The sequence below is a fragment of the Solanum pennellii genome, chromosome 8 (assembly GCF_001406875.1).
Source record: "Solanum pennellii chromosome 8, SPENNV200".
In the NCBI taxonomy this organism is placed as follows: domain Eukaryota; kingdom Viridiplantae; phylum Streptophyta; class Magnoliopsida; order Solanales; family Solanaceae; genus Solanum; species Solanum pennellii.
Genome location: NC_028644.1, coordinates 68,440,507 through 68,464,864, shown reverse-complemented (window position 1 = coordinate 68,464,864; position 24,358 = coordinate 68,440,507). Strand labels below are relative to the sequence as shown.

Genomic DNA, 24,358 nt, shown 5'->3' with positions numbered 1-24,358 from the left:
GTTTGATTTAAACTTTAATCTACAATAAGGCTGTATCATTTGACCACAGAGAATATTATCTCATTTTAAAAAAAAGGCAAACTCAATTTATCCTGATTTATTGTTTTTTTTTCAATTTAAAAGGTTGTGTTTCTTACAAGCCATAACAATAATAATATTTCATTATATTTAATATAATTTTATAATTGATATATTTTGGTTGTGTTTTTTATGTTAGTATATATCAAGACATAACACCAAACCCTAAATTATTCACCCATATGAATATATCAACCATCAAACAATTATATGAACAAGCGATCTCGATTTACGTATTATTTTCTATAATTATTCTTTAAAAGAAATTACATGATAGCGAGATTTTGCAAGTGTATAACATATATACGGTTATACAGGTATCTGTATATCTAAAAGTTATAATTGACATTACTCTCACATACCTCCGCGTGATTTATAATAAATATGGGATAATATTATTCCACTAATTATTTTATTTTATTTTTTGCAAAAATGGACACTAATAACCCTATTTACTAAATGTTGTCACAATCAAAATATTAATACAAATAATCCATAATTCCACCAGTCTAAAGTTTGTCTTTCCACTTAAATTAACGGGCCTAAGATTTAGCTCTCCCAGCCCAAAAAGCTTGAAAGCCCAGACAAAGTCTAGAAAAATAAAGCCCAATAGCTGTTGACATTAGGTAAATTGTGAGTTCAGTGGACGATTATTTATATTAAAATTTGTCTTTGTATACACTTATTATAAGTTAAAAATCCTTATGCGCCAATAAAATCAATATATTTAAATTATTATCCGACCAATTTGTATAATATCTTATCGTATTAAAATTTTTAATCAAACATACACTCTTTATCGCCAGTCTTATTTGAATTATATGAAGCACTAATTATATTTACACATTGGATATAAGAGTACTCTTGTCCAAAACAAATTAATGAAACATTTTTAAAATAGAACTTTGCAAATTGCAAATATTTATTATAATCACAATATTATTATTTTTTTACATATTTTTATCTATCCTTGGCACATGAGTTCCTCCATAAAATACATAATGTGGAAAATCTACATTTTCCCAAAATGGTTTATCAACCACTTGATATAGCGTTCGATTGTCAAGAAATATTGGCGTTTTTACTACATTTAGCGTTTCACCTTTATCGTTTAAAACCATAAGTGCCCTACAATAAGCATCATGTGCTGGTGATATACGTACAGGAATCATGGCAGAGCCCATTGGGGCATAATTTTCGAGATCTTCTGAAGGAGTATATGTCACTCCACCCCATTCGACATTTGTAGCAAAATCATTGGCTAACGCGCTAAAAATCCAATTAGGCCAAAAACCAACTACAACTTGTTTATCTCCGAGCAAAAGCCACCAATGTTCTTCCGCAAGATCCTTTAATTTTCACATGATTCGTCGAAATTCTAATTTAGGTAATAATTGAAAAAAAATTGGTAAAGTGGATGGAAAATAACAGATACTGTACCCGAACAATGTAGACAATAATCTCCGGTTGTTGTTCATGATTCCCTCGACGAGAAACATTGGTAAATGCATTATCAAGAAGTATGTTATTGTTTACTAACAAAAAGCCGGGACATAATGTGTTGAAGCAATGTGTATTTCCGGCCTACAATTTAAAGAACAATTATTTTATATATTGAGGTGAATAGCTTGATTGAAAGATTCAAATTTAAGAAATACAAGATAAAAAAATCATATAACGAGGTGAAAACTTACTTGAAAATGTATAAAAAACCTAGTTTTCCGATCTCCATATAATGTTGGATCTATCTAAATCAAAAAAAATAAATTAAATAAAGCGGTCATAACCATTGAAATATTATTGTAAGTAAGTAAATAGTCAAGTTACATAAATAAGATATTAAAACTTACTCGCCAACCAACTTGCATACTATCTTGTCCTTTTTGAATCTTCAATCGACACACACTTTGTTGTTTACGTGTAATATAGTGACCCCATATACTAGCTGCCATTCCAGCTCCACCAAACTTATTTTTATGATTTTTTGGAGTATGAACTATTGCGCGCTGAATATAGAACAATTTTTTTTATAAACTCATTAAATAAATTAACTTAATGTTTATTCGTTTGAAATTTTAGTGGAGCCTAGATGAATTGGCCAAATGATAAATTTGTAATCAATTTATCCTAGATGTTATCACTTCAAATTAAACCCTAAAAGCAATAAAAAGAAATTAATAAATTATCAATAGGGATTCAATTTCATATTCATGTACCTTGTAATTGTATCCGCCTCTTGGTTCAACAACTTTATGAGTCTACAAATCAATAATAAAATATGTCAAATTTAAAGTATTTTCTCCTTTTTAATAATTATTAGGAAGTTTTAACCTATAAATAAAAATGAAATAGATTGGAATAACATTATCTTCTGATTGGACTTCATATTCGAAATCTTCTGGTGATGGCATATCTCTTTGTCTAATAAGATCATCTCTGGTAACTCTTTTGATAGGAACGGTTCCACAAGGACAATTGTTCTCTAACGATATCTTCGAAAATATATCAATAGTTGAATTCTTTGAAATATGTTTTATTGTTGGTAAAATGGGTTTCATCTGCAAATCGAAAACTTATTTTAATTTATTAGCATTCAATACTACATTCATCTAAAGTTTTACACATAAAAAGAAAGCAAAAATACATACCTTGGGATGAAAATTGTGATTCTTTAATAATGGATGATCAAATGCAGGTTGTTTGTAGAAATCCACACAATCATATGTATCTTCCCATTTAGTCTACCAATCAAAAGAATATTAAACTACTAGTAATCTTTGTTGCATAAATTGCACATGAAATGTTGTACAAGAATTTGTCGAGAATTTACATACCTTAACTGTTTTGACCGCTGGTTTGTTTAAAAGTTTTAATTGCTTCTCCAATGCCAATTCCTCTTGTTCTGACAACTTTATTTCTCCTTGAACTCCGTCGTAATTAAAAAACAAATATAATACCAGCAAAGTTGGTAGAACATTTCTTTGATGAATCAACATATTCTGAATTAATCAAAAATAATTTTTATCAGCAACTGTGAAATATACTTACATATTTATATACAAAGAGATGTGTGTTAATTTGGTAAAAATAATTTTTATTAGAAAATGTGAAATATACGTACATATATATAAAAAAGAAGTGTGTGAATTTGGTTTAAAAAAATGAATTCTTCTATGAATTTATAGAAAATTGGATTACAGCTTGAACCATAAAAGGAAAGGTGCTTATTTCGTGGAATTTATTTGCATAAACATTTAATAATTGGATTTTGGTTAAAGTAAAATTAAGTAATGGGTATCAAGGAAGAATATTTTTTAAAAAATAAATAAAATGTGAACTGATTGTTATTTCCATTTTATGATAATGTCCTCGATTTTTATGTATGATTCAATGTCAAAAACAACTTAAAATATCTAAAAATTTCGAATTTAATATCTGAAGTATTACCAATTATTTAACAATACGATTTAACAATCAATTGTTCCCGTTTTCTACTTGAATGAAAACAATTGATTGTTGATCTATATTTTGATCAATAGTTGGTGACAGTTCAGGTAGAATTTACACGCACCTGATAATTTAGATAGTAATATAATTTGAAAAATTAAAATGTCGTAACTATATCTTTTATCTTTAACTCATTATGTATTAATAAATGACTGCATTTAAATGTCAAAATTTAATTTTATACGTTAATATTTTGTGGTAATAGAATAAATTACCAAGAAACCTTTTAATTAAGAGTAACTCTATGAGATTCAAACTGATAAATTGGCTCATTACCGCAGTAGTCAAACGAAAAGGGAAAATGAAACTTCCAAATAGAAAATTAAATGGATAACATATACCATCGATTTTTTTCTTTTTAAGTTATTATAAATAAAAATATGTAATATTTTACTGTTATATGAACTTTAGTATGTGTACGCCATCAGTGATGTGACCATACAAAAATTAATATTTTACTGTTATAAATAATAGAATTTTTATGTAGGAATAATTTTACAAAGACAAAAAAGCATGCTAGTTAAATTAAGGATGCTATTATCCAAATATTATATCCAATTGAAAAATTACTAAAAATAAAATTTTGAATTATTTCAAATAATAGTGCTAAAATTCACAACTTATACACTACATTAGCCAAAGATATGCTTAGTTTGTATATGATTAGATTACCAAATAACTATTATTTATAAGAATGGCCACTTTTTAAATATCTCATTTGATTACAATGGGCAATTGGGCTTGGGATTTGGGGTTTGGGCCTTTGGGGGCAACTGGACTAATAAGGAATCCATAGTGTAATTCAATAATTACATTCTGTCCCGACAAATTTAGTATTTACAAAAAATCCCTTAAATTTGTTGAGCCGTGATACTTTAGACTCTAGTTATACATGGTAAATGATACATGGTAATTTTAAACTGTTGAGGAAAAAAAGGGGAAAAAACGGTACAGTTAATGTTGTTAATAAAACAGCTAAATTTACGGTAACATATCATTAATCAGCATAAAATCAGCACTTAATTGGATATTAATTTCAAATTTTGAAAAACAAAGATTATATCATCTATTTTGAAAACAATTTTTTTTGAACAATCTGTTAAATTTCGAGCTATAGTAATTTTATTGTTGTTACAGTGGATTTTTCAAGATGAATACTTCGATTTTGATGAGACATTCCGGAATTTGGGTGAACGAATTGCAGTATGAAAGTTACAAAATCGACGGAATCGTTGTTGGAGATTCAATTTCGTTTTCTAATCTCAAAGCAGCAATATACACACTGATTCTATATGTATCATCAAGTACAGTTGATGACGCATTTATTAAACTTAGTGAATGATACATTATAACAATTTTCAAAACATGTATCAGTACATCAACTAAACAACTAATACCTTACTGATACATGATATCAGTTTTCAGAAATTCATACTATATGCAAAACATGTGATACATATCTACTACATGTATCAGTGAATTGACTAAAACACTGTACACACTGATTCTATATGTATCATCAAGCACAGTTGATGACGCATTTACTAAACTTATTGAATGATACATTATAACAATTTTCAAAACTTCATGATACATATAAAATATTATGATACACAACAAATTCATGTATCAATTCACCATCTAAAACACTATACACACTTATTCAAATGTATAGGCAAGCACACTAGATTCCTTAAAATTTTTACTAATTTCAACAACAGTTTTAAGTACCAAAATACTAACCCGAGACAATGTAGGCCTAACAACAATGTTTGCTGCTTCTTTTTTATTTTTTTGTTGTATTTTGACAACCTTTGATTTTGATGTTTCGTCAGAGTCTTATATCCTTCTATTAATTAACGGATCCATTACTATGATGTAATAGAACAATTAACAAAAACAAAAAAGAGAAGAAAAGACGAACTGATGATGGATTAATAATAAAAAGATGCTGGGTTAAGACGATTACAGATTAAGAAGAAAAAGATGATGGATTAAGAATAAAAAGAAGAAACCAATAAATTCTGCTGGGTTAAGAAGAAGGAAGATGATTAAGGAAAAAAAGGAAGTGAAACTTGATGGAGTAAGAAAAACGGGAGAAGTTAAGAGTTGTCCTGATTTTTGAAATTTGAAATTTTTTGAATTTTGAAATTCAAAATTTCAAAATTAGTTCTTTTATTTAAAATTAATTAAAATTAATAATTCAAAATAAAAAAACTGATTTAAAAGGTTGAGTGTTTAAATGGAGAAAATTCAAAATACAAAAACTGATTCAAAAAGGTTGAGTGTTTTAATGGAGAAAAAATAGGCATTAAAATGGGTAATTGTGTATTATAGGAGAGAGAATGTAATGTATCTATAAACTTACACTAAAATTAAAAAAAAGGGAATTATGTAATATTTTAAAAAAGAAGGGAAAATTAGAGAATATAAAACTTATAGTTGTGTATTTAAGTTATTTTTCCATATTTAAAAGATGAAAAAATAACAGAAATCTCAATCTTTAAGTTCTCTTATAATTATTATCCCCTATTAATTTTATAAATCTCAAAAGTCTCTTATTTTTGCGCCTCATATTAAACTCGCTTGTGCCAGAGTGAATGCATTTCAACTTGGATGCGCCGCCAAATTACATGACAACCTGTCGTCGGAATTATGGAAATATCTATGCACACCCAAATAATAGCGATTACGGGTTTCCTTGTCATTTAAAAAAAAAAAAAATTTCCACGACCATTAGTAATAAAGACTATATATCCTGATGCAAAGCTTGATTTCACGATTCGAACCAATTACCTTTGTTTACCTCTTATTTTTCAAATTTCATTAACTAACTTATTATCCTAAATTCTCGCAAATTTCTTGCTTCTCCATTCATTCTTTTTTAAGCAAATGGTTAAAATTATTAGACAAAAATAGTAAATGATCTAAACTTATCCTTTTTCTTTTCTATCTTTGTAACTTTTAGGGAATAGAGATTGAAATCCTGGCTATAGAGATTTTTTTTTAATATATATTTGATAGCTCAAAAGGATTTCAAAATCACAATTCTCATCTAGACTTTGAAATATTTTTTTAAAAATGGCATTTACAGGGGCCCCACAAAAATGTAAAGTTTGTGAAAAAACTGTTTATATTGCAGAAATGATCTCTACAAGTGGTGTTGCTTATCATAATACATGTTTTAGGTGTAACCATTGCAATGGAAGACTTGCAGTAAGATCTTTTTATTTAATCATTATATCATCTTTTTATATATAAATTATAACAATATTGTAATGTTCAATGACATAATTGTATAGTACTCCAAAAATATAATCATCAAATGTATAGGTTATATCGACGATATATAGTTTATCATGTGTATTTAGGTTTTGCTATGCACAGGGTTCAAAAATGGTGTGAACTATAGTGTTTTCCTTGCATTATTTGCGATTGCGAGTGATTGTTTCTGTTATTTAAAGATGCAACTCTTATTATCACATTTTCACTAATTCTTTATTAATTGCGGGGGGGGGGGGGTTTCAAATAATTGGAATAGGAATCAATGGTATATATTTTGTTATCTATAGTTCTTAAAACAATTTATTTCATCAACATTAATTAATCTTTTTATAATATATTTTGATTAATCTTTTTAAAATAAAAAATAAAAAATTGCAGTTGAGCACTTATTCAACTCTTGATGGAGTGTTATATTGTAAACCTCATTTTGAACAAATCTACAAGGAAAAAGGAGGAGCTCCCTTGAAGCATTCTGCATCATGTAATTTTATTTTAATTAATACACTTTAAAATAATTAATCCTACAATTAATTTTAATTATCTAATTATTTATTTGTTTCCTTATTTCTTGAGCAGTGGGAAGGCAAAATGAACTGGTATGTATCATTTATTTTACATTCTCTAAAATTATTTTTACAATCAGAACTATGAGCTATAATATTTGATAGACGTCCAAATGAAGTCAGTATTTTTTATTTAAATTCATTAAATATGTATAAATATTGAAATTATGAATTCAATAACTAAAATGAGCTATGAGTTAACGACATATTCAGAATCATAAACTTTAAATTCTGACTTTACCGGCGTTTATATTAATTTTCTGTATATTTTTATTGTTATTAACAGAACAGAAGCTCTAGCAAAGTTTCGGCTTTATTTTCTGGTACTCAAGACAAATGTGCAGCTTGTAAAAAGACTGTTTACCCCTTGGAGAAGGTTACAATTTTTAGTTATATTTATTAATTTCTTTTTAGAATTAATAAATATCAACAAATTTCTTCTTAAAATTAACACTAATTCATGTCAACAATTTTTTTTAGTTTTTCTCTATCTTATAATGTATGGAAGTAATTTGTTGTTTTGGAAAAAAGAAAAAACTAATTTCCACATTTTGTTCATGCTAATAAAATTAACAACACATCTCCAAGTTTTATTATCTCCGTTAATTCTGATTTTGATCCTTGTGATATATAAAACATAATATCTTTAATTTTCAATTTATTAAAATGTGTACTTTTAGTTCATTTATGTATCGGGAATATTTCATAGCTGAACTATTTTCAAAAACAATTTACCCTGCTCATCATCTGATTTTATCTATAAATATTAATTTTCTTCGGACATTGATATAGCGACAATATTTTTAGTGAAACTTAAGAAAAGAAGAGATTCCTGATCAAGTTACAATTTATCTCAATATCGAAGTAAATCAATCAAAAGTATATATTTCAGGTAATTGAAGGACTAAATTGTAATTCACCAGTAATTTAGGGACTAAGAATGTATGAGCAGATGCATGAGATAACGTTCTTCACTTACTTAAAATCTTGAATCTGCTTCTGTATAAATATTTTCTTTCAGGTGACGGTGGACGGTGAAATGTACCACAAGATATGTTTTAGATGTGTCCATGGAGGTTGTAAACTTACAACATCATCTTATGCTGCATTTGATGGAGGTCTCTATTGCAAACCTCATTTCTCTCAACTTTTCAAAGAAAAAGGTTCATATAATCATCTAAGCAAAAATGCTTCAATGAAGAAAAATGAAAGTTTAATCAATGTTGAACAAGAAGGTTCTAGTACTATTACTGCCGATGAAGAAACACAAGACGATAAATCATAAGAATTTATTAATTTATATCCATTTATCGAAAATAATTTATTTATTTATTTCGTTCTATGTTAATTTACGTATGAAATTTTACTTATACGTCAATAGCCTATATTCACTTAAAGATGATTGTAAAGGGTTATGTTCACTCATTTAAATTGAAATAATGCTAGAATGACCAAGCAAACATGATGGAAGAAAAAAATATTGTTTGGTAGTTCACTTATTCAAAAATGAAAATAAATACATTAAAACAGTAAGAAGTTTACTAATTTTTTCGTATAAAAACATAACATTTTTTATTTTCTTACCGATTTAATAAGACTTTGATAAAAATAAATATTAAATATTTTTCAGTAAGAAAATTTAATAAAATGATGTACAATTTTTTCTTAGAATAAATCTAAAAAAAAATAGTATCACATAAATAAAATTAGGATCTACTTTATTTTTTATATCTAAAAAAGTGTTCAAATAATAATTGGTGTTTGTCTTAGCATTGTTGAGAACTGCCAAATCCAATATTTTTGTTTGGCAATATTGTGAATTTAATTGCAAGTATAAGTTCATAACAATTGAAAATTATTATTAATATTGTTAGTGAATTTATCAATTTTAAATAAAAATAATTCTCTTCGTGTCAATTTATATGATATAATGTTACTGAATTCACAATTTAAAAAGAAAATATAATATGAGATTTTTAAACAGCTCAAATACATCCATATCGATTTGAAAGGAATAAAAACAAGAAAAGATAATAATCTAGACCAACTAACTTTATTAGGAATAGTTCATTTAGAATAAAATATCAATTACCTAATCAAATTTGTTTCTTTTTGCAAGAAATAGTATGAATCAATTTACATCTTTTCTTGTTTTTATTCCTTCAAATTCATACTACCCACTACATAATAAATTATTATATTTTAGGCCATAGACTCATAGTATAAAATAAAACATGTTTGGTACGAATATAACGACCACTAATATTCTAGCTTTAGTTTACTTTGATTTCACAATTATAAATCATATTGTATGCTCCTTCAAACATATTATGTCTGCTATAAATTTATAAATAAATAATGCAATCAATAACATATTACATACCTCCAATAATTTTACAAATATATCAAAGTAACAATTAAATAGTAAGTGAATATTAGATAAAATTACTAAATAAGTAGAAAATGAGAAAAGAAAACTAGCTTCAATATTTTTAATTTCTAAATTTTTTTTACTGAAAGCGATATTATGCTATGACGAATGATAAAAAATAAAAAGAAAAATATATAATATCAGTGTCACAAGAGTACACTGTACAACCAAATAAATAAACTGAAATTCATAGCTAAGCAAATATTTTAGTAAATAAAAACTATATATTAAAATTCTATGTTAGCAAAAATCCAAACTTGTGAGCTACTTCTTTCTTCTTCTTTAATTCAGTTATCCACCATATCGTGTCGTGTAGTATTTGTAAACAAGAACCAAAAATAGAAATACTCCCTCCCTCCTAATTTCGGTGACACTTTTTAAATTTTGAAATTTAAATAAATGTAAATTTAACTGTAAAATTTTTATATATCTTTTAGTTATTCTGAATTGTTAATTATATATTGTGAGTTATAATACTTTTTACGTAGTTTATAAATATATAGATTTATTTCAATTTTCTTTTTGAAATTCCACGCGCAAACTTAAATGATTTGACTTTTGAAAAACGATAAGTATCTAGACGGAGAGTGTAACCTTTTTCTTTCCCATTTTACCCTCATCTTCTTTACCTTAACCCCACAAAATTGCCCTCTCTTTTTTCAAAAAAATCATCCCTTTACCTTTTCTTTTTTTCTTTTTTTCTTGCTTTCTTGCACTGTAAGTGCCACTTCTCTGCATAAAGTTTCCATCTTTTTTGTCTTTAAGAATTTCCGACACCCAATTGTTTCAGCTCTCTGTTCTCCTCTTTGTCTTTTTTTTTTTTCAATATATGTATTGATTTTTGGGGTTCAAGAAAGAGTAACAAGCTCAAAAGGACAAGAAAAGGGGAGGATGAGTACATCAACTAGTATTTTTGTGATAAGATGGATCAATTTTCTTACAATGGTATGAACCCCTTTTCATATTTTCAGTTTCTTTTGAGCTCCAGCTGATTTTTCCTGCTCTGCTGCCTTATGTGAACTTGGGTTGTTTTGTTTTTGCTTCATTGAGTAGAGAAGATGTACCCGTAAACTGGTTTGGGGTTTGTGTTTCTTGATGTGGTTGGCAACTTTACTTTGATGTTTGTTAGTTTAGTGTTTCAATTTATTCTGAAATGCTATTGCTTTTGGTTCAATGTGATTGTAGTAGTTATTCAGTGAGCTTGATTTATTTGTTGTTTTAGGAGAAAAGAACCAATTTTTACCTCCTTTTGTTCTAGTTTTCAATCTGAGGTTGAATATTTTGCTATTTAGGTGTGTTTTATATGGTGGATAATGTTTTCTAAGAAAATAAGTGAGTTTTTTACTTTTTTTTTGTGTTCGACATGTAAGCAAAAGATATTGTCCTGAAATGAGAGGTGGGATTTGGATGTGAGATGCGGTGTGTTGGAGGGTGGGGAGAACACAATCAATGTGGAATATAACTAGAGGAACTTGTTTTTCGAAGTCATTTTCGTCATTTTTAAGAAGCTTGTTTTCCTAGAGAATGTGTTTTTCAAAATATTTGACCAATCTAACGTGGGAAAACTGGAAAACATTACTGAACACATGCTCTATCTTTTTTGTTTTCAAATTGAGGTTTTTCTAGTTCTTAATTTAGAGCAGAAAGTTTATTTTTTTTTGGTGGTGTTTAACTGTTTTTGTACTCCATTTGGATCTTGAAAATGCAGCTGTTAGCTGTGGGTGTCATAGGTTTTGGGATTTGGATGAGCACTCATCATGATGTCTGTCGAAAGTCTCTCACTCTGCCTGTTCTAGGTCTTGGAGGAGTTATATTCGTCGTGTAGGTTTCTGGAAAATGTTTTCCTTCACATAAATATGCACTTGTTCATTTAGTTTTCCCTTTAACCCTTAAACCACTCAAGGTTTGTTTATGTATATTGTGATAATCATTCTTCTTTACATGATTTTCAGATCAATTGTTGGGTTTCTTGGAGCATGGAAGAACAACTCCATCTTGTTGTGGATTGTATCCTCACTTTATCAAATGTCACATGAAGTGCAATTTTTTTTCTTATTCTTGATTGACATAACATTTTTTGGTTGCTTCTCCTTAACATTATATTTCAGTATCTGATCATGTTGTGCCTAATTTTGGTGGCAATATTGGTCTTCACCGTTTTAGCGTAAGTAATGCTTCTTGGAATTTTATTAAGAAATTGGTGCATTATGTATCTGTTGTTATTGCTGATAGACCAGCCATTTGTTTTCCCCCTTTTCTTCTCGCTTTTGTATTGCAATACCCAAGATCAAGTTAATTATCATGAATATGTGCTATAACAAATAATGTTCATTGACATTTTTTGGGCTAATTATCATGCACACAATCACCAAATGTGTAATTTTTTTCATGGAGGCGATTTCAGTACGAAGTTAAAAGGCATGACCAAATTCGTAACTGTAGTTGTGGTCCACCAAGATATTTTAGTCATTGCTATGTTTATGATCCATCTTCATCAAGTATAAAAGTAACTATAGTTTTTTTTAGCATCCTGCTTGTTTTATTTGTTTTATGCTTTCCAATTTACAAGCCATAATGGTGTATTATTGAGGGTTCTTTAGGAGTCTATCAATAGCTAATTAGCTACAGCACTGTAAGGCATTGCCTCTGGGTTGGTCCCTGACCGGAACCTACTCTGCTTCTTGGAGGCTGGTGAATCAAGCTTTTGCTGTCTTGGGCTAAGTCACTTTTAATAGAGAAGAATAGAAATACAATATCATGAATATCCTTAACTAGTTCTATAGGTTCCAGCATTGTGTGTATCTTACTCCTGATCCGTTGTCCCTGTGCGCAGTATGCTTAGATTTTGGGTACAACTTTTGATGTACTAAAACTAGCTTTAAAAAGAGTCAAATGGTGAAATAGATTTGCTCAAATTTGGTAAGCGCCCTAGTACCGCCAGGTTGAAGCCTATTTCCTTTTTCATTTTGGAGTTAACCACGCAAATGATGATTATTTCATAAAGGAGAATTCTTTCTCAAGTATTCTGTTCTTTGGCCTTGTTAACCAGCAATTGGTAGAGAGCAGTTGTTTCTGCTCCAAAACTTGTTGATAATCCGCCCCTCTACCCTTCTCCTCTTTAATACCAGATTTGGTTTGCAACAGGGTTAGAACTCACTGCTGTGCTTACCACAAATCACGCATCGTACTACCTTTGGTATTGAACCAAATACCTGGGTGAGGACTCCTCTGATTCTACTGGAACATAATACAATTTTCAATGTTAGTGTGGCAAGCCACGGTGGCTCAGCCGCTCAGCTGAGACTGCAGCTCAGCTGAGACTGCAGCAGGTGAAGTAGTAATGCTACATGCTCTCTAAAGGGCATAAGACTTTCTTAAGTTTTTCTGGACCATATAGGAAGTTCCAGTGTTACAGCACAACTTATTGATACCAACCCAAGTGATGGTGCTGTTCCCCTCTTTAGCCTCAAAGATGGAAAAATTTCTTATATTGGTCAGGTATGTTGATTAAGCCATTCATCTTGTGAGGAGACTGGTGAAGTAGTATAGGGAAAGGAAGAAAGACTTACATATGGTGTTCACTGACCTTTAAAGGCGTACGAAAAAGCACCTACAGTTTCTTTCCAGCCATACTGCCCACTTAATGCAAAGGGGAATGCACAACTAAATCTTCTTCTGCTTTTTCCTTCTTTTCTTTTTTTCACGCAGTGACAAAAACTACACTAGCAAGTGATAGTCTAAGCATGCAAGGAGTCCAGTTTGGTTTTCAGTTGACTTCATTACTAATTCTATCTGCAATCTGTCTTGAACGTGAAACTCTAAACTGCTTCGCCGTATTGAATCCTTCATTAAACGGCAACTACTGTTGTGTCAGGGTTAACAGGCATAACTCATAAGGTGGCAATTTTGTGTCTATGTGCATGCTGATGTCAGAAATGGCTGATACCTACATATTACTGTGGCACTTATTTTGGTTTGTTTTGTCACAGGTTCATTGTGACGAATAACAGCTCAGGTCATAGTGTTAATGGACAAAGGTACAATCACTTGTCATACTGTCTGTGATCACAATATCTCCTCTCTTCACATCCTTCAGTATCTTCCCCTTTATCCACTCTTTTTCTCGACCCACGTCTTGCTCAGTCTCACTTTGGTTCTCAATGTGTCTCAAAGACATGGATTGTGCTTGTATATCTCATCAAGACCGTCACAAGTTTTTCCAGTTTTCCTTTTTCCTTTTACTTCTGTGATATTCTTAGAAGAGTGAGGTCACTAATGGTTTTTGTGTGGGCAGGTACAAGGAGTATCAACTTCATGACTACAGTTCGTGGTTTCTAAAACAAGTAAGCACCTCTTGTATGCAAATATTACCTTTGTCACAATTTATGTGACACACTTCCCTTTTTAGCCCGTCCCAAAAAGAGTGTCACTTTTCTTTAATTTGAAACAATTTAACTTAAATTTCCATTTTACTCTTAATGAAATTATGTATAGCCACAGGACCACAAATATTCAAGTCTTCCTTTCTTTCTTAAAATTTGTGTCAAGTCAAACGGTGCCACATAAATTGGGACGGGGGAAGTAATAAGTCGCAGGTTATAGGGCAAAGGCATCATGTCCTGATCGTTATAGGAGTTGTTTCAGATGCCTTAAGATGAAAATTTCATGCATTGATTAACCATTTGCTCATTTGTTTCAGCTCAATAACACCCATAACTGGAAGCATCTGAAAAGCTGTCTTGTCAAGACTGATGACTGTAGTAACCTATCAAAACGATACAGGGTCATGTTCCGACTTGAACCTGTTCATGATTTATATCTGTGAAATCAAATTATTAACGCTTCTGCTGTTTTGTTGCAGACAGCCAAGCAATACAAATTAGCAAAACTAACGCCTATTGAAGCTGGTTGCTGCAGACCGCCATCTGAGTAAGTTATCGTTATTATTATTTGTTTGTTATTCCTTTTCTTTCTTTTGCAAGATATTTTCGTTTCATACTACTCCGAGTTGTGCAAGTCACGTATATCGTTTGTGTATGTTGTTTCACGAATTCCTCTATATCTCGCGTGTTTGATATTGAAATGCTTCCTAGCATCATCCCATTTATCCCAAGGACTCAGAGATACTCTGCTCCTTTTGTAGATGTGGTTACCCTGCTGTTAACGCCTCATACTACGACTTGAGCTTTCATCCGACGAGTTCAAGCATGGACTGCAAGCTTTACAAAAACTCGAAGAACATCAAGTGCTATAGCTGTGATTCCTGCAAGTAAGAGTCATCTTCTGGTCTTGTCATTCTTCGCTTAGGTTATGCAGCTCACAGCTCTTCTCCTACTCTATTATCTTACAGGGCTGGTGTTGCACAATACATGAAAACTGAATGGAGAGTGGTTGCTATCTTCAACGTGATTCTCTTTATCGTTTTGGTAAGTTCACTCTTCTAATTAACATCTCAAAAAGTGAGCATAATGACTCTTGTTTCTTGTTTGAGAAGTACGGTTACATTTATGTTATGTGTTCTGAACTTGCCACCGAATCCATAACTCTTCTAAGTTACTGAATTCACAACTACATAGTTAATGGATGTCCACAAATATAGGTTCTTATTATAAGTTACTGGATTCGTCTAAACTCATAGCTAGTTAATCTAGCTCCACCTCTGTGATTTCTCCGATGACTTGAATTGGTTCATATGACTTCTTCTCACTTTATCAGTCGATGATCTACTTCGTTGGATGCTGTGCAAGACGCAATGCTGCTCGTGAACGCTCTAAAATTTGAATTCCGCCACTGCAGAATCCAGATGAGATGAGTTGGTGTTCTTCAGCTGATGATAACAGTTCATGTTTTTCAGCTATTTGTTGACAAACTTTGTAAAGCTTTATTTTAGTGAAAAATTATTCATGTAATATAAAAGAATTTTTTATGTTTATGACCATATAATTTTGAAGTGTTTAAAAGTATATAAGACTGACTCTCTTTGTGTGGAAAGTAAATCAAAATAAATATTACGATAATTGAAATATAAGCAATAACAGATAGTAACATAAAATAAAATGACAAGAAATCAAAGGAGTAATAGTACGACTACTTGCATGAACAAATAGCAAGACAACACGCTATTTTCTACTAACTTTCTATTATAATTCGTGTTCTCCACAAACTTCGTTTCTAAGGTCCTGCCCTCAGTAAACTGGTGTTGTACCAAGTTTTGTCTTAATACGTATCTCAATACTCTTTTGACCTCCTTCTATCTCTCCTGAAACCACCTATAATAAACCCCTCTCACCTCCACGGTGGAGCATATGTATAATTTTTTTTCACATATCTGAACAATCTCAATCTCGCTTTTCATCTTGTCATCCATTAATATCAGTTCCACTGTCCAGTATATTTTCATTCCTAATCTTATTTCTGATAATATGTCCACACAATCATCGAAACGTCCTCATTTTTATGATCGCTATCGAAGAAAATGATCTTTATAAGAAAATTATCCCTCAAACTTTAAAATTTTTTATTTCTACATGTTCAAACAATATTCAATCATCTTAACCTTGACAAATAAGTAACTCTACCACAATCCACATTGTTTATTCACAAAAAAATCATACTTTATTCTTTAACACATTTATAAATTCAAAATTTTATTTTAATAATATTGATATTATTGTACAAAATTATGTATTACATGAAGCGGATAATACTAGTATCTTGTAAAATTGTATTACTCCCTAATATTTTTTTGAACTCCCTAATTGGAAATGATTTTCATGAATTCTTAGGCTTGTTTAGTTGGGTTCACACAAGTGGAGTAATAACAGATAGTATTAAATAAATAGTATTAAATAATATTAGTATTTACTATGTACTAATCCTAGTCCTATTAGAATTAGTACTCCTTAATCCTAGTCCTATTAGGATTAGTACTCCTTCCTATATCTCCTATATATATCTCCCATGTATTCCCTTATTAGGTTAACACTTCAATACAATCAATATTCCTTCATGGTATCAAGAGCCAGAAAACCTAGATCTTCTTTTCTCTAGGTTTTTTTTCTCTCTCTTTAGGGTACCGATCGTTCCCTCTCTTCTCTTGGGCGGCGGCAACCATGACAACCGAGGTGGATCCTCTCGATTCACTTCCTTCTGGCGTTAAACTCCTTCTCAGGCATCTTCATGCCCTGATTCCCGAAAAATTATCAGACATAAATTACCCTACATGGAAAATCACCGTTCTTACAGCCCTTGAGGCCAATTACCTTCTCAAATACGTCGATGGAAGCACAGAACCGCCGCCGGCAGTCATCACCGCCACGGACAAATCAGAAAAAACCAATCCGGCCCATGCCGCCTGGAAAGCCGTGGATGGCCAGATCCGATCATGTTTGATTGCGGTCATCTCTCCCACGGTTCAGAAACACGTCCGATCCTACACAACTGCTTCAGCCCTGTGGACGGCCCTCGCAACACGCTATGCATCAATTTCCCACTCTCATATTTTTCAATTGCGTGATCGTCTCCACACAATTACCAAAGGCACGAAAACTATGGCGGAGTATTTAGACGAGGTCTCCACCATCATCACAGCCCTCGACACCGTGAACGAAATCATTCCCGAAAAAGATCTCGTCATGTGCGTCGTTCGGGGGCTCCCATCAGCTTACTCCTCCATTAAACAGGCGGTTCGCATCAGTCCAACGCCCGTTGACCTGGCTACTCTCTCCTCGTGGCTAAAAAGTGAAGAAATCAACGTGGATCTGGAGAGCAAACTTCTTCTCCGAGAAGCCGCTGTTATGGAGCCGGCCACCGCCCTCACCGCAAGCCAGAACTATCGCGGGGGGCGTGGTGGCGGCCGGCAGGGGAGCCGCGGCGGCTACGGCAGAAACAGCGGAGGCCGCGGGCGCGGCGGTCGGCAGGGCAGTCGTCCGCCGTACGACGGTCAGCAGCACGGCAGCAACAACAGCCTGCACTCCTTCGGCAGCGGCGGGCAGTCATCTTCCAGCGGCGGGCAGGGCACTTACGAGCGGGATCGTCCAACTTGTCAAATCTGTCAGAAAACAGGACACACCGCTGTTCGTTGCTGGTTTCGGTATGAGGAGAGCCGAAATAGTGATAACCGTGCCAATTATGCATCTCAAGCCGGCCCTTCCTCTGAATGGCTGTTGGATACTGGGGCCAACATGCACGTTACTTCTGATCTATCCAAGCTTAACGCTCCAAATCCATATCATGGCTCCAATGGTATTACTGTTGGCAACGGTGAGTCCCTTAATATTTCTCACACTGGCACGGGTACCATTAAAACCCCCACCGCTATCTTTCACCTAGGTAACCTTACCCACGTCCCTTCTATTAAATCCAATCTCCTTTCAGTTCACCAATTCACAAAAGACAATAATTGCTCACTCTTGTTCACCTCTAATGATTTTCAGATCCTAGACAATACTACCAAGAGGGTGATTTTTCAGGGCCCCTGTGAGCATGGTCTGTACGTTCTTCCTGGCACAAGTTCGTCTGCCCACCCAGTTTCAGAAAGCGTTCCTGTGGCTCCGGTGGCTCTTTCGGCTGATGGCCACAGTCTGTTGTGGCACAGTCGTCTGGGTCACCCGTCTACTCAAATAATAAATTCTTTAATGTCTCAATTAGGTTTTTCTTCCATTCATGTAAACAATTGTGACTCCTGTTCAATTGCTAAATCTCATAAATTACCTTTTACTTTATCTGAGAAGCGTACAACTGCACCTTTTCAACTTATTCATTCTGACCTATGGGGTCCTACTGCTGTTCCTCCATTTGCTGGTATTCGCTATTATATTTGTTTTGTGGATGATTTTACAAAATACACTTGGTTGTACCCACTAAAACACAAATCACAGGCATACACCACCTTTGTCACTTTTGAAAAAATGGTCAAAACACAATTCAATTCTCATGTTAAACTTTTTCGAAGTGACAATGGAAAGGAATATGTCAATAACATCTTTGGCCAGTTTCTGCAATCCCTGGGAATTATACATCAAACCTCCTGTCCATACACTCCCGAACAGAATGGGGTGGCTGAGCGTAAGAATCGCCATCTCATTGAAACAGTGGTTACTCTTCTACATCAATCTCATCTCCCTGTCTCCTTTTGGGTAGAAGCTCTAGCCACCGCAAACTACCTCATTAACAGAATGCCCAGTCACACTCTCTCCAACAAATCACCCTATCAACTCCTTTACCAAGAACTTCCCAATTATACCAACCTCCGCGTCTTTGGGTGTCTTGCCTACCCTTGGCTACGCCCTCATATTACTCACAAATTACAACCCCGATCCCGTCCTTGTATTTTTTTGGGCTATCATCCTACCTCCAAGGGTTATCGCTGTCTTGACCCACAAACTCATAAAGTCTACATATCTCGTCATGTCAAATTTGTCGAAAATGAGTTTCCCTACGAGTCTATTTCCTCCTCCACAAATACATCATTCATTGGCGTCCTTCCTCTTTTTCCAACATACTCACAGGGTCCCTCACCACCTTCCCCCACACCTCCACGCACTACCCAACCACCCCTCATCACCCCTTTGATCGTCACCCACAATACACCCGCAACCACCACCCACACTCACAACCAACCCGAACCACCCCATACCCACAACATCTCCAGCCCGATCCGTTTTGGGTCCTTCCCGGCCACCCCCGAATCACCACCGCCCGTGCCACCACCCAATACTCCTTCATGGAGAATGTAATTTAATTATTATTAAAAAAATCGAAATATTTTTGGTATATTATATATGTTTTTTTTCAAATTTTATTCACACTTTCTAATCCTAACTTAGTAAAATTCATCAAGTATACTAAACTATTACCTAGTTAGATCTTTATTTTTTAAAATTATTTTTTAAAAAGGGGGAAAAAATCATGTCTTAATTCCCAAAAGTTGGGAATATTGGCATTTGGACTCTAACAAAAGTACATAATTAATGTTTTTATTTTACTTTATGCAAAGTGCAGAATATTATTTGATTATTATAATTAAAAAAATCAAAGATTTTGGTATAAAATTATGTTTATTATTATTATTTTCACACTTACTAGTTACTAATCCTATTTTAGCAAAATCCAAAAAAGTATACAAATTACTTTAAATTTTTTTAAATAAGAAAAGAAATTCATTTCCTAATCCCAAAAATTGGTACTCCCTCCATTTTATATAAAGTTAATTTTTGAGTGCTTCATACCTTTAAGAAAAGTAAATTAAAACATAAATAAAATCTAGTTTTCATGTTTTACCTTATTAAATCATTATCAAATTTATAATTAAAATAATTGAATATTAATTAATTATTAATTTCAATACTAACTAATGAAGGATAAAATTGGAAGAACACTCTAAAAGTAATCTTAAAAATTGAACAATTAAGTTAATTTGAAAAATAGAAAATGAATCAAAAATTAACTTAATATGGAATGGAGTGAGTAATATTATTACTCGTTCGGTCCCTAATTACTTGTCAGATTTTTCTTTTTTACTTATTCATTTTGACAAATCAAGAATATAATTAATAGAAATAAAATGATAAATTCACTATGTTAAACATTATTTTTCATAATAAATTCACTATGTCAAACATTATTTTTCTAACTGATGAGTCAAATGAAAAAAATAAATAAATACATAATTAGGAACAGAGAATACAAAAAAAAAAGGTCTAATTTAATCTCAACCGTCAAAAAGCGCGGGAAAATTAATATCCAAAGGCCAACAAAAATGGCCTATAAATAACACCATTCTCACTTCATTTTTTTCACAAAAATACTGCAAAAAAAAAAAAAAAAAAACCCTAGAAATCTCTGCAATGGCACCAAAGAGAAAGGCAACTGTGGGGGAGCCATTGCCAACTCGTGTAACTCGAAGCCAAGCCAAGAATGACAACTCGAAACCCGTTTCAGTTGACCCGGTTTCACCAAAACCAAAACGGGTCAAAAGGGGTACCGTTTCTGAGTCGAAATCGAAAGTGAAGGCTCCAGTTGATTCCGGGTCGAAGAAAATTGTTGTTGTTGAGCACTGTACCCAGTGCAGGCAGTTCAAGATTCGGGCTGTGAAGGTGAAGGAGGAGCTGGAAAATGGGGTACCCGGTTTGGAGGTTCGGGTCAACCCGGAAAAGCCAAGGAGGGGTTGTTTTGAAATCCGGGTCGATGGTGAAAAGGGGGAGAAGTTTGTTAGCCTTTTGGATATGAAGAGGCCATTTGGACCCATGAAGGCACTTAATATGGACAAGGTCATTTCTGAAATTATTGAGAAAATTAAGTGATTCATTTTAATTTTATTTTGCTTAATGGGGGAAATTTAGTGTTTTTGGGGATTTAGGGTTATGTTTATGATTTTGTGTTTTGTATGGCTAAAGTATTTGATATTTTCAGGTCATTTGTAGCCCTTCGAAAAATATGGAAACAATCTGTTGTGAATTTTGCCTTTTGTTTTCCCAAACTATGGTTAAAATGAAATGATTAGTGTGGTTGAAACTCTATTATATATTATTGCTAGTAAGTCGATTTCAAGATTTGAAATTTATTGATTTTCAATGTCTTTGGATCAATGTCCAATTATGATTGTGTTCACAATCAAAATTTTATGATGTTATTGGATGATTAATTTACTATATAAACAAGGTTTGTGTTAGGTTAATTGGATTTTGTGAACTCTAGTATATAGGAAATGATTTTTTCATTAATGAATAAACTTGTTAGGTTAACCAAGCCATGGTTGCACAAGCTTCAATTGTGTGAGCATGGCGTGTTGGCAGGGGCGGAGCCACCCTGGTACAAGGGGGTTCATCCGAACAAACATCTTTCGACGAAAAATTATACTATTTATACATGGTTAAAATAATATTTTATCTATATATAATAGATGTCGCACTCCCTTTGGCTACTCCGTGTGTCTTATTTCTATGAATTTTGAACCCCTTATTGAAAATCATGACTCCGCCTACTGTGTGTTGGCATTGGACTTTTGAGAAGTATTTGGAAGATGACCAATGTGAGAGAATATATTCTAAGAGTATCAAATAACTTAAGCAAAGTACTTGTGGTGAATTCAAGGTGTGTGCCACTCACAAGTTCTATAGTCATGAGTGTGGTGTGTTGATATTGAGCTTGAGCTTTTGAGAAGTATCATGGGTGCCACTCATACTTACCCGAGTTATAAGTGTAGTATATTGATGTGGGGCATTTAAGAAGTATTGATAAAGGATCAATGTGAGAAGTAGGGCTGTTCATGGTTATGGTTAACGATCAAATCAAATCGCAATTCAGACTAAATTGATATTGGTTTAGTTTGGTTAGGTTTAGTTTTTAAATTTTGGAAACCAATACTATTTGGTTTGGTTTTGATTTTACTAAAAAACAATCGCAAAAATAACCAAATCGAATCGATAAATTAGATATATAAATTTTATAATTATTTATATATTATTCATAAATAAATTAAAAATATTTTGTTAAATTTTAATTAACTTAAGGCTTTAACTTACCATTTTTTCAAGTCTAACACTTTAGCCAAGATATAACAATCTCAAATCCAAGTTCATCAAAATCCGTTTTAGTCTTTACTTACTGTACTTCACATAAAATAGTCACATTTTATCTTCAAAATAAGTTAATCTTATTTTGGTTAGTATAAATCCTTTATTAGTTTCTAGCTTTCCTGTATTTTTGTGTTTAAAATCTCAGTATATCAGGTAATTCGTGTGACATAACAATGTTGTATTTTGTATTAATCATGGTAAAATTGCTTGAAATGAATGGTAAAAATTGAAGAACAATTAGTTAAACACATTTGACTTGCATCTCTACAATATAATATGTAGAAAAATGTTATTACATCTGAGAGTCAGGTTTCTCTCCCATACGATTCACCTAAGGTGTCATATGCATATGATCTTCAATAGTGCTTTGGCCCACCATCGTAAGAGAGTACAGACTGTGATACCATACCACTCACAACTCAACAAGCCCATGACACATTGTCCTTTTTGCATCTAGGCCTACACCAGTTTATCTTGTGGCCTTATTATATTTGTATTAAATATGTGTATATCATGTGAACTTGAATATATACCTTATAAGCAATTGGGGATCTCTATAAGGGGCAATCACAACTATAAATTCTAATACTTTGCAATATAAAAATTGGAGACATTGTTACCATTTGACAGGAAGGGCAAGTATAGAGAAATTACGATTCTAAATTTTTATAAGCAACCTGGATTTGATCATTTCCAGTTGAATAATCATAATTTTCATTCTCAGCTACATCTTTACACTAGTTTTTATTTCATACAATCTAATTTTTATAATCAAAATTTGAAATAAATATTATTGTACAAATATTACGCCTCATAAAACTTACCTTTTTAGGTCGCAGATGAAACCTAATATCTCTAATTTACAAAGAGATGACATTCCATTGAACATTAGTAGGCCTTATGAGTTTGGAGATGCACTCACAAGAAAGAAGCTAGTTGTGAGCTTCGATAGCCTACTAAAATGATATGGGTGATATACAGTAAATCTCAAAAATTGACTCGTGGATAATGGTGATGGCCACGTGAAACTTAGTTCAATGGGTGATTGTCAGGTTTGCAAACAAAAGTTTCATTGTTTCACATTAATAGCTAAAAAAATTGAAAAACTCATATAAAGTGTATAATCTCTTATTAGTATGAGGACGAGTGGGGAAAAACCATGTGAATTTGGCCCAAAGCAAACAATATCACACCATGTAAAAGTATCTTTGGACTGGCTAAGCGCAACGTATAATTTTATTTTATTTTTACGTTGAAAATACAATAGTAAGATAAATAAATAATATGATGTAGGAAGAGTATTTCAAAGATTACAAATAATATCAGCTATAAAATCGTAAAATAGTTTATAAAACCAAAAATGTTTATTAGGTGTAAAATCTTATGTTTAGGATAATCTATGACTTTTGACTTATAAGATTTTAACATTTACCAAAACAGATATATAAATTAAAATATATTTATAAGTTAATTTAATCAGTTTATAAAATTAGTCAAAACACATTTATAAGAAATGAATTACTCACTAGTTTACCTTATCTGCATCATCAAAAAGATGTCCAAAAAAATTATTTCAGATTCTCCTAAATTTATTCCCTTTTTAAGAAATCCAAACTGTAGAAAGTTAATTGTAACATTACTATTTTTAATTGCACCATTTGAATAAATACTTCCCCATCTTCTACTAATATACTAGTTTAATTTCAGATTATTTGCATTTTGTTACAAAAATCATCTCCAGAGTCATGTCATTTCAGGTAACTTTTCAAAATTCATTTTCGTTAGCTTTGAACTTTTTGCTCGTATCTATTGATAATGGGAGCTGACAGATATTCTATAGAATTAGTTAAGTTGTGCAAAAAGTTAGATCCGAATAAACAAAAAAAATGCTTTGAATTTTTGTTTGCTAGTATAAA

At 32.0% G+C, this 24,358-nt stretch overlaps 4 protein-coding genes across 4 annotated transcripts; 3 read left to right on the top strand and 1 right to left on the bottom strand.

Moving 5' to 3' along the window:
• Nucleotides 1-1,028: 1,028 nt before the first annotated feature.
• LOC107027884 lies at nucleotides 1,029-6,473 on the bottom strand (the record flags this gene model as incomplete). Its single annotated transcript, XM_027919339.1, has 7 exons — nucleotides 1,029-1,427; nucleotides 1,519-1,662; nucleotides 2,295-2,336; nucleotides 2,442-2,636; nucleotides 2,727-2,819; nucleotides 2,913-3,069; nucleotides 6,454-6,473. Coding segments are annotated over 7 exons (1,050 nt in total), but the record flags the coding sequence as incomplete, so codon positions are not given.
• A 42-nt stretch (nucleotides 6,474-6,515) lies between these two features.
• On the top strand, nucleotides 6,516-8,842 carry LOC107028171 (LIM domain-containing protein WLIM2b-like). The gene is made up of 5 exons (XM_015229217.2): nucleotides 6,516-6,801; nucleotides 7,249-7,351; nucleotides 7,447-7,466; nucleotides 7,720-7,809; nucleotides 8,455-8,842. Exons 1-5 carry the CDS (start codon nucleotides 6,667-6,669, stop codon nucleotides 8,716-8,718), a joined length of 612 nt encoding a protein of 203 aa, XP_015084703.1. The 5' UTR covers nucleotides 6,516-6,666; the 3' UTR covers nucleotides 8,719-8,842.
• A 1,680-nt stretch (nucleotides 8,843-10,522) lies between these two features.
• Nucleotides 10,523-15,828, top strand: LOC107027085 (tetraspanin-10). Its single transcript, XM_015228255.2, has 11 exons — nucleotides 10,523-10,809; nucleotides 11,573-11,685; nucleotides 11,817-11,871; nucleotides 11,973-12,028; nucleotides 13,854-13,901; nucleotides 14,159-14,207; nucleotides 14,564-14,647; nucleotides 14,726-14,793; nucleotides 15,008-15,133; nucleotides 15,215-15,290; nucleotides 15,580-15,828. Exons 1-11 carry the CDS (start codon nucleotides 10,756-10,758, stop codon nucleotides 15,643-15,645), a joined length of 795 nt encoding a protein of 264 aa, XP_015083741.1. The 5' UTR covers nucleotides 10,523-10,755; the 3' UTR covers nucleotides 15,646-15,828.
• Nucleotides 15,829-20,670: 4,842 nt separating this feature from the next.
• On the top strand, nucleotides 20,671-21,388 carry LOC107027149 (selenoprotein H-like). The gene has a single exon (XM_015228327.2). The coding sequence runs from the start codon at nucleotides 20,712-20,714 to the stop codon at nucleotides 21,165-21,167; it is 456 nt and encodes a 151-aa protein (XP_015083813.1). The 5' UTR covers nucleotides 20,671-20,711; the 3' UTR covers nucleotides 21,168-21,388.
• The last annotated feature ends 2,970 nt before the right edge of the window (nucleotides 21,389-24,358 follow it).

Bases quoted from the DNA above. Each gene is read 5' to 3' on its own strand.
- LOC107028171 (XM_015229217.2), top strand. From the start codon at position 6,667: ATGGCATTTACAGGGGCCCCACAAAAATGTAAAGTTTGTGAAAAAACT. The intron at 6,802-7,248 runs GTAAGATCTTTT...AAAAAATTGCAG, and splicing joins ATTGCAATGGAAGACTTGCA to TTGAGCACTTATTCAACTCT. The intron at 7,352-7,446 runs GTAATTTTATTT...TTTCTTGAGCAG, and splicing joins CTTGAAGCATTCTGCATCAT to TGGGAAGGCAAAATGAACTG.
- LOC107027085 (XM_015228255.2), top strand. From the start codon at position 10,756: ATGAGTACATCAACTAGTATTTTTGTGATAAGATGGATCAATTTTCTT. The intron at 14,648-14,725 runs GTCATGTTCCGA...GTTTTGTTGCAG, and splicing joins ACCTATCAAAACGATACAGG to ACAGCCAAGCAATACAAATT. The intron at 15,291-15,579 runs GTAAGTTCACTC...TCACTTTATCAG, and splicing joins TGATTCTCTTTATCGTTTTG to TCGATGATCTACTTCGTTGG.
- LOC107027149 (XM_015228327.2), top strand. From the start codon at position 20,712: ATGGCACCAAAGAGAAAGGCAACTGTGGGGGAGCCATTGCCAACTCGT.